Genomic DNA, 15,177 nt, shown 5'->3' with positions numbered 1-15,177 from the left:
GTGAGTTTTGTTTACATTTGAGAGTAACATTATTTGGCTTGGAAAAGGCTGATAGGGCACACTGTATGGGAAGTGGACTAGGCAATTAGATCTTGCCTCTTCTCCTGTCTTGTATCTGTCAGGGAATTCTACCCATTTACAAACAACAAAAATAGGTTCACTGTTCAAACTCTTTGCATATTCTCTCACCTTCCCTTACATTTCCTCTCTCTGTCTGTCCCTCTCTCTCACACACACACTCACACACACACACTTCTGCTCGCAGAATTCTATCCATAAGGCAGATTGTCATAGTGGATCTGTAGACACTTTGCCTTCCACCCTATCATGCATGCAGTGCTCACACACACACACACACACACACAAGTAAAAGCACTCAAAAGATGTCGCACTGTGTAGAAACATTCATTATTCATTCTAAAAGCACACATAAACACAACACACAGACACACACACTCATACACGCATTCGCAAGGTTACCATGGGTAATTAGTGGAAAGATGGAATGAAAAAGGCAACCGTCTCAGACAGAAAGATGCTTTCATACAAAGATGATTTCCTCACACTCTCACCTACTGTGTCCCCTTTAACCACACACACACAGACACGCACACATGCACATCACAGTGTGTTAGCCTTGGGGTGGAATTACAGGTCTGATTTCAGCTCGGTGGAGATGAAGGAGGACGATAGTGGCAGGCTGAACCAGGGGGCAATGAATCAGTGCCTTATCAAACCTCTGCCCCTAGGTATGAACTGTCAACACAGAAACAGCAGTCACACATGCACGCACGCACGCACACACACACACACACACACACACACACAACATTACCAAACATCTCCTTTCCACAGTTGGACACAGCAACAACGTCACAGCAGGTGTGTGACGGCTCAGTGGGGCAGCTGTCAGGACACTCGTCCCTTTTCCCAGTCCATAGTCTGTCCCTCTGCTCAGTTATACTCCTGGCGAGGGAAGGACGAGTGAGCAGAGGCTTGGCATGTTTAATTCAGCAGCCTCGCGACAAGCCCCGTCACCATGTAGATTTATAGTATTGGCTAGAGAGGAATGAGGAGATGGTGGGGATTTAACTACCTCAGGATTCTAATGGGAGATTTAGCGTGCACTTTGCAAAATCACCTTAATCCAGCGTTGTTCTGTGAAGGGAGGGAAGTGAACGAAAAATTAATGGCTTTTTCTGACGAGGCTCTCTCTTGCACGTCCGTGTTTCACTTTTGAACCAGACAATTGCACACTGGTTGTTGTTTTTTTATTTTCATATAGAAATGAATGTCATTGCTTTTCATTTTTGTAAATTTTGTCCAGACACAGAGAGACATGATGTTGTTTTAAATAGAAATTATGTCTGGTATTCACATGTGATTACTGATAAAGATCCAATGACCAAGGAAGGCAGTGCCTCTCGATTTCAAAACAAAAAACTCTAAAATTGCTTCCAGTCTCCTGATGATGAAATATTCGATAAGGGCATGTCACCTTCAGGGGAAGGTAGGCTTTCATGACTGATGTTTTACAGGATGCATTAGTACACATAAAAGTTTATTAGTCAGGCAGCACTGGGGAGCTGTCAAGCCCCATGACTGTATTTCACTGTGTTGCAATGCTGCATCTAACTACATTGCTTCTGCAGGAACAAAAGAACAAATTTCACAAACTAATAGCGCCCAAACTAGTCTTTGTGCAGTGGCATCTGTGCAATGCTGATACATTTGCATTATGGCACAGGATCTGCATTTGCAGCTTTTCTTTACAGTTGGTTTCAAAATCATAACTGTTAATCTCTTGGTTTGTTGCAAGAGGAAGATCTTTGTGCTTTGCCCTGAGGGAAGTCCTTTATTCACACAGTGTGTTTAACATTCTGCAGAGGAAAAAGTGGGGAGGGATGGATGAGGCATATGAGACTTTTATCAGGCGAGATGAGAGCTGTGACAGCCTGGAGCCCAGGTTTTCTGGGCTGTCTGTCTGGGTGTCCTTCACACTGAGGGCTTGGATGACGGGGCTTGGACGCAGGGGAGGGGGAGTTCTCATGTGACAGAAGGCTTTGCCTAATAGCCAGTCTGTTCTCCAGCGCTTTTTTTTTTCTCTGTCTCATAGACACTTGTTTTTTTTTCCTCCTCCTCCTCTTCTCTGGCCATATGGGCCACTGACATCCCTCCATCTCTATGATAGAGCAGAGTGCAGACAGAGGAGGTGTCAGTAGCATTTCTCCAAGTGTGGTGTAAACAGGCTTTTAATTTTAAAATCTCTCCAGAGCAATCCAGACTCTGGGACAGCTCATCCAGGCACCTGGGCAGTTCACTGATTAAGGTGGCGCCGGCGCTCTGCTGTTAGAGAAGGGGTTTGTTTGGAAGAGGCAACAGGGGGCAGCTCTGCCAGCCTGCCAAGTGTGTGGGCGCTGCTGTGAGTCAGTCAGTCAGTCTTCATAATGGCTGTCTGGCCCTGGGACAGAGCCAGCTCGGTGGTCACATGACTGACTGTGCAGATCAGGCGAGGAAGGACTCCCTTCAGTTACCCTGGATCAATGGTGCCTATGGAGACGACAAAGGACAGAAAGGGGAGGGTATTACGGCTGTGGGCGAATGAAGAGAGAGATGGGAAGGAAAAAGGAAAGAATGGTTGAGAAATGGATATGGGACATAATGAATGACAGAGACTGGACCAAGACATAAAGTTACAGTCAAGTTAAAGCCACAAAGGAGAGAATAGGAAAGGAGGAATGTAATTCTTAAGTTAAAAAGGAGAGTGGGGATGGCATAGGTGCTCACTATTCATTACCTATAAGCTGATGCTGTGTGCTTTCTGAAGGACAGATAAAACTTTATCTCTCCAGTGTGTTTTTCTCTCCCGTTCTCACTGTTGTGGGCTTGAGATTTAAACTTCAAAGGAGTATTAGGTACTGGAGAAATTTCAATTTAAGCCAAAGACATAGTCTGCATTTTAAAAAAAATTGGTTTAAACACACACACACACAAACACACACACACACACACACACACACACACACACACACACACACACACACACACACACACACACAAGAAAAAGAAGTTTTGCTCTGCTTGGCAAGTATCAGATATCCCCAGACCTGGGACCTGTATAATGAAGCAAGATCAACCTGGCTTTGCCTGAGATATGTGGGTTCAGTAGGCCTGTATTAGTGGTCTGAGATAACTGGTGTGACAAAGCAGGTTATCAGCTTTAATCAGAGAGGGTTGTCTGATCCTGCGATAGCCATTTACACATTTAAGAGGCAGCAATTCAATTCATAAACACATGCAACAGGAACAGATAGAATTTATTTGCGTGGAGAAACGGGCATTAGAACAGCAAAAATAACAGCATTTACCTATAATACAAAACCATTAGAAATGCTCTGGAGTGTGGAAGTGGGGAAATAACAATTCAGTTGTGCTTTAATAGTTTCATGACATGTTGACCACAGTAACAATGGTATCACAATAGAGATTTGCTAAACCCCTCCTTTGAACAGCAACTGTCCAATCATAGCTTAGTGACTGTAACTAGGCACCTGCAGGCCTGTCAGGCTTTGCCGTTATCTTCATGGTGATGCAGTGTCCATGATGCTCTAAGAAGAGAGATACTCGATATCTCCAGACTTTGGAGGGTGGTTTGTAAAACAAAAGAGCAAACATTTGAGGAATGGATTAAGCTTCGTCTTTATCCTCTCTAGCATAAACTGCAAATGTTAGCATATCAAGCTAAGTAGCTTGCTACCTACAGTAGTAACAAAGCATTATATCCAAAGGCAATGGCCGTGTTTTTAGATTTTGACATTATTTAGTGGGGTTACAGGTCGCATTAGAAAAATATCCGTTTAGGACTGACACATCCACTGTTTGTGGCTTTGTCAATCTATGAGCCAACTATGAAGAAGCTCACACTCCAGTCAAACTTGTGTTAGATGCCACTACATCTGCCAAACTTTACTCATTTTTTTACTTGTTGGACTTTTGTGAGGTTTAGCTTTGGTGTTTTCAGTGAAATAATAATTTTCTTTTCTTCACAAACTGTTCCTGTTCTTTGTTTAGGTCCATTTCAGTTATTAAACCATCAGTTAAGCATTTATCAGTGTTGTAGAGCCATGCTGACCCTTTGGTAACCAGTATTTTGTGCCGGCTTTTTACACGCAGCATCCTGTTACTTCTAAACAGGTGTGTAAACTGTGCCATATCAGTCCCTCTCACAGTCAGCAACACCAAACAATAACATTTACTTTGTACCACCAGAGTAGGCCACAGTGAGCCATTTATCCTGTTCCATCAACACTCATTGGGTTTCTTTATGGATCTGAGTTTAACTGTGTTGAACAGCTGTGTATTTGTATTTGTCAATTGAATAACACCAGGTAATGACACAGTATAACCTCCTGAAGATCAAACCTCCAGTTAAGAGACTGCATCCAATGTGTCTGTCCTTTCTCACTTCTCTCTTTGTTATACAGTGGGGAACCATTAAGGTGATTCCATTATCTCCTCCTTGCTCTCCTCTAAGGAATCTTCTTAACGTCATTCATTGCCATTTAATTTGTGATGAGGAGCGTAATGGCTCTGGAAAATTGGAAGGCACAGTCCTGTGCCGACACGGGGGTGTGCCATTCAGGGTAATTGTTGATTGTCAGATCGCATCTCGGTGAAGAGGGCCTTTGAAGGAGGTGCCGTGGTGTGTTTTCCCCTCCTGATTGTCCACACGCAGTCATATACCTAAAGCAAGTGACAACAAGCATGCTCGTCATCATGTTCAGGTCAGCTTTAATTTTGCACTCACACTAATTAGCGGTTGTCTTTTTGTGGGCTACATGGATGGGATTGCTGCAGTTCTCCTCAATTAATTCCTAAATTGCCCCTGTGGCCAGAGAAATTGCAAAATCGCTAAATGAGCCAATGTAAGATTGAGTCTTTACAGTTGTTTAATGCTCTTATCTGAATGGCTACGCATTAATTCCTCTGCATGATTAACAGAAGGTACCTGAGTCAAAGTGAGCGAGAAATGAGTTCATGGAGGGATAACGCTCCTCATCCAACTCCTCACACCTGCTGCAGCACACACAAACCTGCGTGATTATTCTGATTGGCTGAGCATTTGGTTCCACTTCCCTGACCTTTCCGGCTCACTGTTCACAGCCTGTTCGCAGGAGACGGCGTCCTCAGCATAATACATGCATCATGTAGTGCGTTGACTGCACGCAATTTCTAGGTTGGAGCGGTACACCCCGTACTTTGTGATGCACATTCTAAAATAATGGCATGCATGAACATGAGTTTGAATGGGGTCTACTTGAGGCAATACATCTGGTGGATGATGAGATGGATTTATCCTCGCCTCTGCCATTTTGCTCTGATGAATAAGCTGCGGTGCACACAAAGGGTCATATTAAACAGCCTCTAGCTCTCTGCCCTCTGTACCATGATGCATTGCCTGTTGTTGTGCCTTGTCTCTTCACTTCCTCTGTGAACTGATTAAGTCTTTGGAGCAGCATGGAAACACCACAGGGTGTTGCATTGTTTTTCAGGGGGAAGACAATCCCAGTGAACAGTATGAACAGACCAGTGACTCTGAAAGAGGCAGACTGTCACTGTTTGTAGCAATTATTCAGTGTGCTCAGAACCAGGCCCGTAGCTACCATTGAGGACACTGAGGTCATGCCCTGGCTGTTTTTTTCTGAGTCTTTTTACATTTTTGAATGTATATATATTTCTCCCTGATCAGAACTTAACCTTATAGCAGTTTGTTTCACTCTCTTTCACTGATTTTGGGGCATTAAGATACAGTCAATAAATCATGTCATGTCAATGTGGCTTTAAGTTGTAGGAGTTTCATCCAAGAATGAAATGTAATTACAAAAAAGACTTACTCCATAATTGATATGATAAAAGATAACCCTTTTCCCGGCTTGATCAAGCTGTCGTTTCAGATATGAAATTTGAACCGTTTGCTGTGGTCATTTCCTCTGGAAAAGAAATGCCTCAGTCCAATCAATCACTATGTAAACAGAGCCAATACTCTGACTGTGGCTCAGTAGAGGTTGCTGCACAGACGCAGGCTAGAGAGAAATTTTACAGATTCATCACCAGAAGGCCGGTGGAGTTTTGACACACGTGTAGATTATTCTCCCCTCTCATGGAGGGAGAACAGTGTCGCAGTTGTTGTTGTCTCGAGGCAGATCACTAACATCATGAATCCCTGTGCCTGCTGAGGAGAGTATGTGCGCGTGCTTATTATTCCATCAGAGAGCATCAGATGTGGCTACTATTTTTGCTTAAGAAGAAAATGTGTGTGACCAACATAAATCTGAGCAAACCAACCTAATGTCATAGTACCAGAATGTTCAACTTCAAGGACCAGTTGATTTCCTTCCCTGTCGTTTCATCTGTGCAGCCTCGGGTTGAAAATCTGATTTAGACCTGTTTTTTATATAGCTTTGGTATTTTTTTAATATCATTGAATGCATAATAAATGGACATGAACATGTGTTATATAAAAAGTAAAAATAATCTTAAACTAAACCAAAACCCTGCAGCATGTCACCTCTTTGTGCATCACTATACGACACTTACTGTCACATAATCCAACTGAATGGCATATTTATGCATTTCCGTATATTCCTGTGCATCAGTTGATCAAACGGGCGTCCAATATAGATCCTGTGTGTCAGTGGCTTAAAATCAAAACAGTGAAACAGTCATAAAATCCAAGCTGTGAGCCATCCTTTCTGCCACACCTGCACAGCTGGCAGCACCTGTGCCCTCATAGCAGCACCACAGAATCTTAATGGAGCCCTCATTCCTCCATAGCTGCTGTCACACCCGCTGACGTTTTCTCTTTTAGCCATGACGGCACTGGCTTGACTCTGTTTCCACAGGAAGACGATGAATTATACATGTTGATGTTTTAAAATATAAGATTCGTAAATAGAGGACTGGATACAAAGAAAAGAAATAAAGGAAAGTCATTAAATCATTGTAGATGTCCACAGATTGAAAAAAAATCTTTATAAAAATTTACTCTCGTGATTTCTTCAGGTGTGTTATTCTGAACTCTCAAGGCCTTGCGATCAGATCATGTAACCTTTAGCCTTCAGTCTGCTGTCTGAAAATCACACAGATCTCATGTAAAGATCACAGTCTGTGCAACTCATATGCAGTCAAAAGGTGGGTGATGTAGCATGGGGTTGTTTTGAAAGTACATTTTAAAAGAGTCGAGTGTACAGAGGAGATTCTTTTTAGCAGTGAAAACCTGAGCAGCTGCATTTTGAATGAGCTGGAGTGATGCAAGACAGTTGTTTATCAGTGGTACAAACAAGACAAGATGCAGCTAAGAATGGCACGTTCAATGTCAGCCAAGGGCAAATTTTAGTCTTTGTAAGAGTAGAGTTGAAATAAACAATGTTTGGCTTTTAGCTTTAAAATGTTTTGAATCACACTATGTTCTAAAGAACAGATAGAAAGCATCACATTCAGGTCACATGTTATGTATATACTGTATGTGTGTGTATACAGTGTCCATGCATAGAACAGTGAAAACAGGGAAGAATTTGAATAGGGGGGGAAAAACAGACCTAGAAAAACCCAATGTGGTGCCCCCAGGAAGCATCTTTGTGCCGCAAAGCCACTAGTCTGCAATACTAACACTTGAAGTCTGTATTGAAGATGAGATTAAAACCAGTTTAAGCTCCTTAAGAGATTCGGACCCAACGTTTATAACACTAAGGAAGGAAAGCATAATCAGCTCTTTAAAGTGTTGCCAATTTTCCTGATCTTGATCGGTTGGTAAATATCAAGTGTGTGTGATTTAGGGGGGATCTATTGGCAGAAGGTGGTAGGAACAGAATATGATATTCTTAATTATGTTTTCATTTGTGCATTATCACCTGAAAATGAGAAATGTTGTGGTTTTGTTGCTTTAAAATATGCTCTTTGTAGCTACAGAGGGAGCGTGCATCTTGTTTCTAAAGCAGCCCAGAACAGACAAACCAGGAGCTCTAGACAGGACGTTTTGTGTTTTCCGCTGCCACTGTAGGGGAGGTTGAGGTGAGGGCTATTCAGTTGGTCTGCATACTCACAGCTAGATGCCACTAAATGCTCCGCACTAGTCCTTTAGTAATTATTATTTTAGGCAGAGTTTCAGCACTGTGTGTTTATTAACCCCAACTGACACTTCTAAAATAGGCAATTTGTGTTTTTTTAAAGTAATCAGCTGGAAAAGGCTTCTGTTTCTTGGGCTGTCAGAAATCAAATGTTTTTAAGATTCAATCATTACCCACTTTCTTTTATTTACTTCCAAAATCCGCTCTGCTACTTTTTGTTCAAATATATTCGCAAAGGAAACCGGTTTGTAATGTGATGTTTTTATGCAGTTTAAATTACACAGGAGCAGCAGATGGTGACAGCTCTTCATTGTCTTCTTTGTTACTTCTGCTCTCTAACTTTAGAAATTGCAAGTTCTTAAACTCTGAGCTGCATGTCAAAAAGGCTGTTGATGATTGTGTTCCTGGCGGTGCTCGCAAGTGCCCTTTGTATTAGAGCATGAGAAAAAAATCCCCTTATCTGATCATGGCCTGAGTAACCTGTGACAAGGGAACCTTAATAGAAACTCCTGAAAAATGTATTCGCCGTGGCTCCCACACTTACACATCACCTCTCCCTTTCTTGTCTCTGAGCCTGAGCAGCAAGCTCCGATCAAGATGTTGTCACTTCCTGCCAGCCCTGTGGCTGTCCTCCCTTTGTTCTCTGATCTTCACCTCTCTGAGGCTCTGATAAATTGTCTTTTCCTTCCTTAAGTCCTCCTCCACCTTTCTGTGTCTCTCCTTTGCCCTCCTCGGTTTTTCCATCACATTTCTCCTCATTAGGATCCAACCATATCTCAAATTCAAGCAGGCATGATCATCGCGGTGCAAAGCGTTAGCAAGATCTCAGGGGTGCTCTTAATGAAAGGTGTGCACAGGGGCTATTTCTAAATTACACACCCTTAGACAGGGCTGTCAGATGAAAGGAAATAACATGGATCCATGGGGAGAAGAGAGGAGGTTGGCAGACAAGATGGCCAGAGAGAGAGAGCAAAGGATGTAAACCTTCCCAGGACAATGGCCAATTAGATCCAGCAGAGCATTAGCGCATAGAAGCTAAATTACTCATAATAGCCTACAGTATGTCTTTTCTTTTTCTTTTTTTGAAGATTATATTGCCATATACAAATCGATAGCTACTTTTTTAACATTTACTTTCCCCTCCTCCTGTCAGTAACGCTCTACACTCCCTTCTTTCACTCTGTTATTTGAGCTTTTTTTTCCATATCACAGTCTTGTATCAGCGCTGTTTGCAGTGTTAAATCATCCCGTAGAAGTGACAAGATTTACTTCATTAGGTAGTGGCGGTGTGCACTGCTTCGCTGGAGAGTAAGGGTAAGAGTCTGTCCTCGTGGGCTCTATCAATAACCATTAAGGATCCTCTCTCATTAGACTAAACCTCATAGGGCTCCAGGACTTGAGCAATGGGTCCTGCTGGCTTATGTGATGGAGTACGCTGAGATGGCATTACCAGTGTTTGGAAACGCAAATTGCAATGGTTATTTTCCCCAGAGGATGATTGCCACCAGCGCCTTATTCTCGTTCAACCTCTTTGCTTAATCATGAAGAACGTCACTACCCCGATCAGCAGCCTCCACTTTGCTCCTGAGCTCCCCCTCTCTCCATCTTTTACACATACACATACCTCAAACCCATTAAAGCCACTGCAGTATGATTATTCATATGGCAATGAGGCTGGATCAAGCTGGCAAGGCTGCCACGGTGTGATGGGAGTGTTTCCGGATGATGACTTAGGAGTCCTGCAGCTTCTCTGCCAAGAGCAGGGAATTCAAACTTAATCAGGGCGAGGACCCCTCCCTCCCTCTTTCTCCCAGAGAGCTCCGCGGGGTTGAGGCCAAAACAGGAATAGGATGAGAGAGACAAAAGTCTAGGCAACATCATATGCGCTCCCTCCATCTGTTTTCCTCGCAGGGAGCCAGAGGTTTTTCCCATGAGCGATGGGTTCATTTTAGGTTCTACTGGAAAAACTTGTTTCAGTCAGAGAGGAGACATTAGTAAGATTAGCTTTGTTCTATCAGTCTCATCGAAAACTCTTATCTTTCTGTCACACACGCACTTACGCTCAATGTCCCAAATTTCCACACACCAAGCTATCCATCCATCACCCAGGAGCCACAGCCGATATGTTTCCCTGAAGCCCGGACAGCGAGCCCTGTAGCAGCCCCCCAGTCCTTGGCTCACCCTGTCCGAAGGCCACGGTCACACCAAGGGGAGGAGGCAATGATCGGTCCTGATCAATAATACATCGACTGCATTAAAGCTTATGAATAAGTCATGGACGGAAAGAGCCAGTCGTCAGGACACACTCTCTCTCACACTCACACACAGCCAATGATCATTTCCTAGCCAGAGCAGATGAACAGACCGAAAAGAGACCAAAGCAAGGGCTTTAACTTGTAGGGAATTTATCATCCACCCACTGACATTTTGTTGCATGTTGAAGCTCCACTCTGTCTTTTCTTTCTGCCACCCATCCCATTCACTGCCTCTCTCTCCCCCTCTCTCTCTCCCTTTCTCAAGTAATGGCCTTTCTCCTGTGGGTGGAATAAATAAGTTATTACATCCATGTGTCCTAAGGCTTAGCAAGGACCGTTTGAATATAAATAGTTCATTTGGCTCCATAGTGGAGGTCTCTTATACGTAAATATATTTGTAATTACTTTTTTGTATGGTTGTTTGTTGTGGTTTGTTTGTGGGTTTTTTCCATACGAAGAACAGGGTGACTGTTTTGGTTGACTGAAGATGTAAGATGAAATTGCCTTACACAAATAAGTCTGCCGACGTTCTACCCCAGACACCATCTCTCTCTGTGTGAGAGCGCTGGAATCGGCTCAATGCAGAGTTTTGTGTGCTGTGCTGCGCTGACAGTAAAGAGTGAACAGCCTGTGATCCTGGAGACAATTTGAGTAAACTCGGTGTGGTAGAAAGGACAAGCGGTAACTTTGTCAAGAATTTGAATTGCAGCGGTGCTTTTGAAAACTTAATGTCTCGAATGTATATGCTTATTCTTATACACTCTGTCCAACATTATTATTTCATTTGGCAGTCAGTACGTTGGCACTTGATGCCAAAGCAGATGCCAAGTCCATATTCATATTGTTCCTGCTATGTTAAAAACCTAAGTATTGTTTATGACTTGACTATAAAGCATTTTGGAGTTCCTGCATTAAATTTGTAAGGCCAGCAGGTCGTCAAAGCGCTTTTATTGCATCGCTTAGAGGTGTACACATGTGCGCTAGCATGCGCTCATGTGTACACACATTCGCCGCGGCTCTTTGATGAGGTGCCCTGTTGTGAGTTTGTGTTGCGGGGATGTGCTCCTGGGGGAGGCGCAGGAAGGGAAAGGAAGCGGCTCTTTGTTTCTGCCAACAGAAGTATGTCAGACAGGAATACTCAGGGAGCAGCACTCAGAAAGATATCGCTGCCTATTAACCCAAGGGTACTTTCTCCTCAAAGATGGTGCTGCGTGCAGCATGGGCAGGAAAACGGAGGCGGCGGAGGTGGAACAGTGTTTGGAGCAAGTGAGGGAGAGAAGCAGAGATGGAGGAAATGTGTCCTTGACAGAGTAATAAAAGATTTTCTAATATAATAAAAGTTTATACAGACTTAATTAATTAGGTGCATGTTTTAAGATTGTCCCCGTATTAATGATTCTGTACTAAAAGGCTTTATTCTGGACAACATGACATTGCTTAATTCAGATATGGCATGATAGATAAACAAGTTCTAAGCATTGGTGAAGGAGGTGAAAGCCTGCACGGTCAGATTTAGCCTTAGTGAAGTTGAACAACACTGAAATCTGAAAACTCTTTCATCCTTGAATAATAGCATGCATCATGCATCTCTGTGGTGACCCTGACCTGTGGCAAACCACATTCAACCATTATTTATTTTAAATAAACAGCATGCCAACTGTTCCATATTGTTGCTTCACAGGCAGCCCTTTTCTCTCATTTGATACCAATTATCTGTTACAAGGTTTTAGATACTGGACTTACTCATTATACTAATAATTGCAGACCTTTGCTGTTGCCCCTTTGTATTTGTTTGATTGAAATAACAGAATCACAAACACACAATGGTGGCGGGGTTTTCCTTTTCATCTTTAGCTCTGGATACTTTTTGATAATGATGGAAAACGGTCACATCACATTGAATATACTTTCCAACTGACTGTCTCATCCTCTCTCTACAGCTAAAGCAAATTCTATGTATTTATTTTTGGCAGTGCTCACTTAACCACTTGTGTGATCACCACATAGGTTCATGCAAATATTTTTTCATCCAACCGTTCTGACTTTGAACTTGAAATGTCAGTTATATCGTTCTAAACCAAAAAAGTGCACAGTCAGTCAGGCCTCTACTCCAGCTCGTGGCCTAAAAAGCTGTACGTCAGCATGACATCAGGGCATCTTTGTTGATTCCTGCTCGGATAGGTGACGGTAAATTCACAAATATAAATGCAAACTGTCCAAGGTCAGAGGAAGCGATTGTTTTAAAATAAACATTTGAGCAGTGAAATTAGATGGCATAGCTCTAAAGTGCATTGAATCTCATTGAATTAAACAGCACCTCCATCCACTAAGTGTGTGTTAGAAAAACATGCTGACACATAGTCTTTTGGAAATGGATGTGGGTAGCACAGATGTAGGGGGGAAAAATCATAATAAGAACGATGGATGGTGGAGTGTGACAAGTTTCAGGAGAGAGTTGCTGCTCGGGAGGAGCAGCGTTCTATCACCCTTACGACATTGTCCAATTAGAGCATATGATTAGTGTAGACTGTCTCCAGTGAAATTGAATCTATCAGCCAGGCTCGGATTGCTACAGGTCCCTGCAATTTAGGTATCACTTTGTCTCTGTCACCGCAGAGCTGCTAATGTAAAACCGACAGAATGGATGATTTCTACTTAAGGCGTAGCTTGATTGAAGCTGATTACATTTCACAAAGGTTTATTATATTTCCATAATATGTGCACATGGTGGAGGTTGTGTGTGGGTGGGGTGTGTGTTTGTGTGGCTGCATGCAGGTGTTTGTGAAAGATAGGAGAGAGAGTTGGAGGACTCGCTGTTGTCTTATTTGTCGCTGTGTTTATTTCCCCAGGCTACCAGAGCCGAGGGCGAACCCCATGGACCCACGGGACTTTGAAGACAATGATTCCGGACCTTCCATGGACCACGCCCCCTGATATCAGCAGACCAGACTCTTGCGACATCCACCTGTCCTTCAATGTCTACTTCAGCCAGCCATCAGCCCTGCTGAGCTGTCAGGCTGGCCCTCCCTCTGTCAGCCGCCTCCCTTTTACCCTGCTCCCCTCCCCTCCCCTCCCCCCTCGGTGCCTGCTGGCAGTGGACTGACCTTGAGAAAGGCTGCTGTGACAAATATGGATGGCCACGTCTTTTCTGCTCTCAAACTTTTTTAATTCCTCACTGGCTACTAACTTTCTTTAATTGAGGCAAGCAAGTTATGTGCAATCAATTACCATCAGACTCAATTTCCACAGCCAGTCAGATCCTTGGCTTACTCGCGAGCCTGGCTGATTCCAAGAGGAGCCTGGCTAGGCAGCCGAGCAGAGCATCTGTTAAGCCCAACACCGGTCAGGAATGGGAAATTCTCTGACATGGTGAGCTTCACGCTTCGATATTTCCTAATATATTTTTGGTTGTGTCGTTTTGACAAACATTCTGGACACTGTCAGACATAGAGAGGGAACACTGTCAGATGCCACAATGCCTTACGTCGCTCAAGAGATATATTAGAGTGCAAATTGTTCTGGGTGGCATTCTTTGATTGGAAACAGGAGAAAAGGAAAACCTTGTAAAATGCTGCCTCTTGTACTTGCTATCACCCTGTTGCCTTGACCCCTCCTTTCCCTCCACCCTCTGCCCCACCTGCTCATTTCTTCACGCTTGTAGATTTGTGCGCACTTCCTTGTGTGCTTGTCAGATCTCTTATCGCGAGCAGGGGACATTTTGACACCTATTGATCGGTGAATGCTGCTGAGTCTTTGTTAGGTGAAAATCGAACTGTAATTTGACTGTGCAAAATAGCACTCCCGCAGTATCAGCTTCCTATGTACTGTAATGTAAAGGCTCATTGCTCCAGGCCAATCTGCAGCGTGTGACGGATTACAGTCCTGACAAGCCTACGCACTCTCTACCTTGACCCGCTCAGCCACGGCTCTCATTCGTGATGTACCGCCGCACGTCTGTCTGTATCAGCAGTTTGTTTTTAATATGATTGATTGTGTCGCCTTAAATTCAAAATTGTAAGCGGCGTCACCCACAATATGTTTGACAACAGCATGACTTCACTACTGTCACGCTGTACTAAGATGCACTGAGAGGTGTACACCCACCCAAGGGAGCGGTTGTTGTGTCAGCAGCCTATTGAAATGACTCATTCTTTATTCTAGTGTATCAACAGACAGGAATCTGACTGATGTTTCATCTTGTTTTTATTTGTCTATTTTTGTCTTAAAGCTATAAATAAACAGTCTTTCTTAGATTGGATGTAAAGATGACATTCATATTTCCACTTTAGGAACACTTCCTGCATAATTTATCTCCTGCAAAACACTACAAACACCTGAAAACCGTCAGTCATCCAAGGCAGTAGTATTTTCAGGAAACCTGACAGGCTTGTGCCGATAGATGGAGACTGGAGGAGAGGTGCAATGCTGCAAAGGGAGAATTCAGGAAGGGGAGGATTTTTAGCTTTCCTTCATCGAAATTCAAAGCAGCAAGCCATCCAGATAGGACTGGGAATTGGAGGTTTTGGAACAAAGGAGGGTGATGGAGCAGGAGAGCTCTTTAGGGTCTCTTCTTCTCCACAGATGCATTTAAATGCAGACTAGCTTCATGCCTACGGACCCAGACAAGCCAGAACCCGCTTTCATCAGCTCACAGCCTCAATCAGAAAGCCTTTGTCTCTCCGCTGCTCATTTTCCTGACTCGCTTTCCTTCTCTTACCCTCCCAGAGCCTCGCCATGCAGCCCTCATTGGCTTCACACCTGCCTTTCGACCACAGCTCCTTCTTCATCAATCCAAG

General features: G+C 43.5%; 1 protein-coding gene across 3 annotated transcripts in view; it reads left to right on the top strand.

The window, feature by feature from the left end:
- Positions 1–14,639, top strand: part of trim44 (tripartite motif containing 44) — a 42,708-nt gene extending 28,069 nt beyond the window's left edge. For all 3 annotated transcript variants that reach the window (XM_041939777.1, XM_041939775.1, XM_041939776.1), the window contains one exon: positions 13,231–14,639. In XM_041939777.1, the coding sequence (XP_041795711.1) occupies positions 13,231–13,315 (85 nt within the window). In that variant the 3' untranslated portion in view covers positions 13,316–14,639. The remainder of the gene's footprint in view (positions 1–13,230) is intronic.
- The last annotated feature ends 538 nt before the right edge of the window (positions 14,640–15,177 follow it).

The sequence above is a fragment of the Chelmon rostratus genome, chromosome 6 (genome assembly GCF_017976325.1).
Source record: "Chelmon rostratus isolate fCheRos1 chromosome 6, fCheRos1.pri, whole genome shotgun sequence".
In the NCBI taxonomy this organism is placed as follows: domain Eukaryota; kingdom Metazoa; phylum Chordata; class Actinopteri; order Chaetodontiformes; family Chaetodontidae; genus Chelmon; species Chelmon rostratus.
The sequence above is the reverse complement of the archived record's forward strand: the minus strand, read 5'-3'. Positions and strand labels throughout refer to the sequence as shown.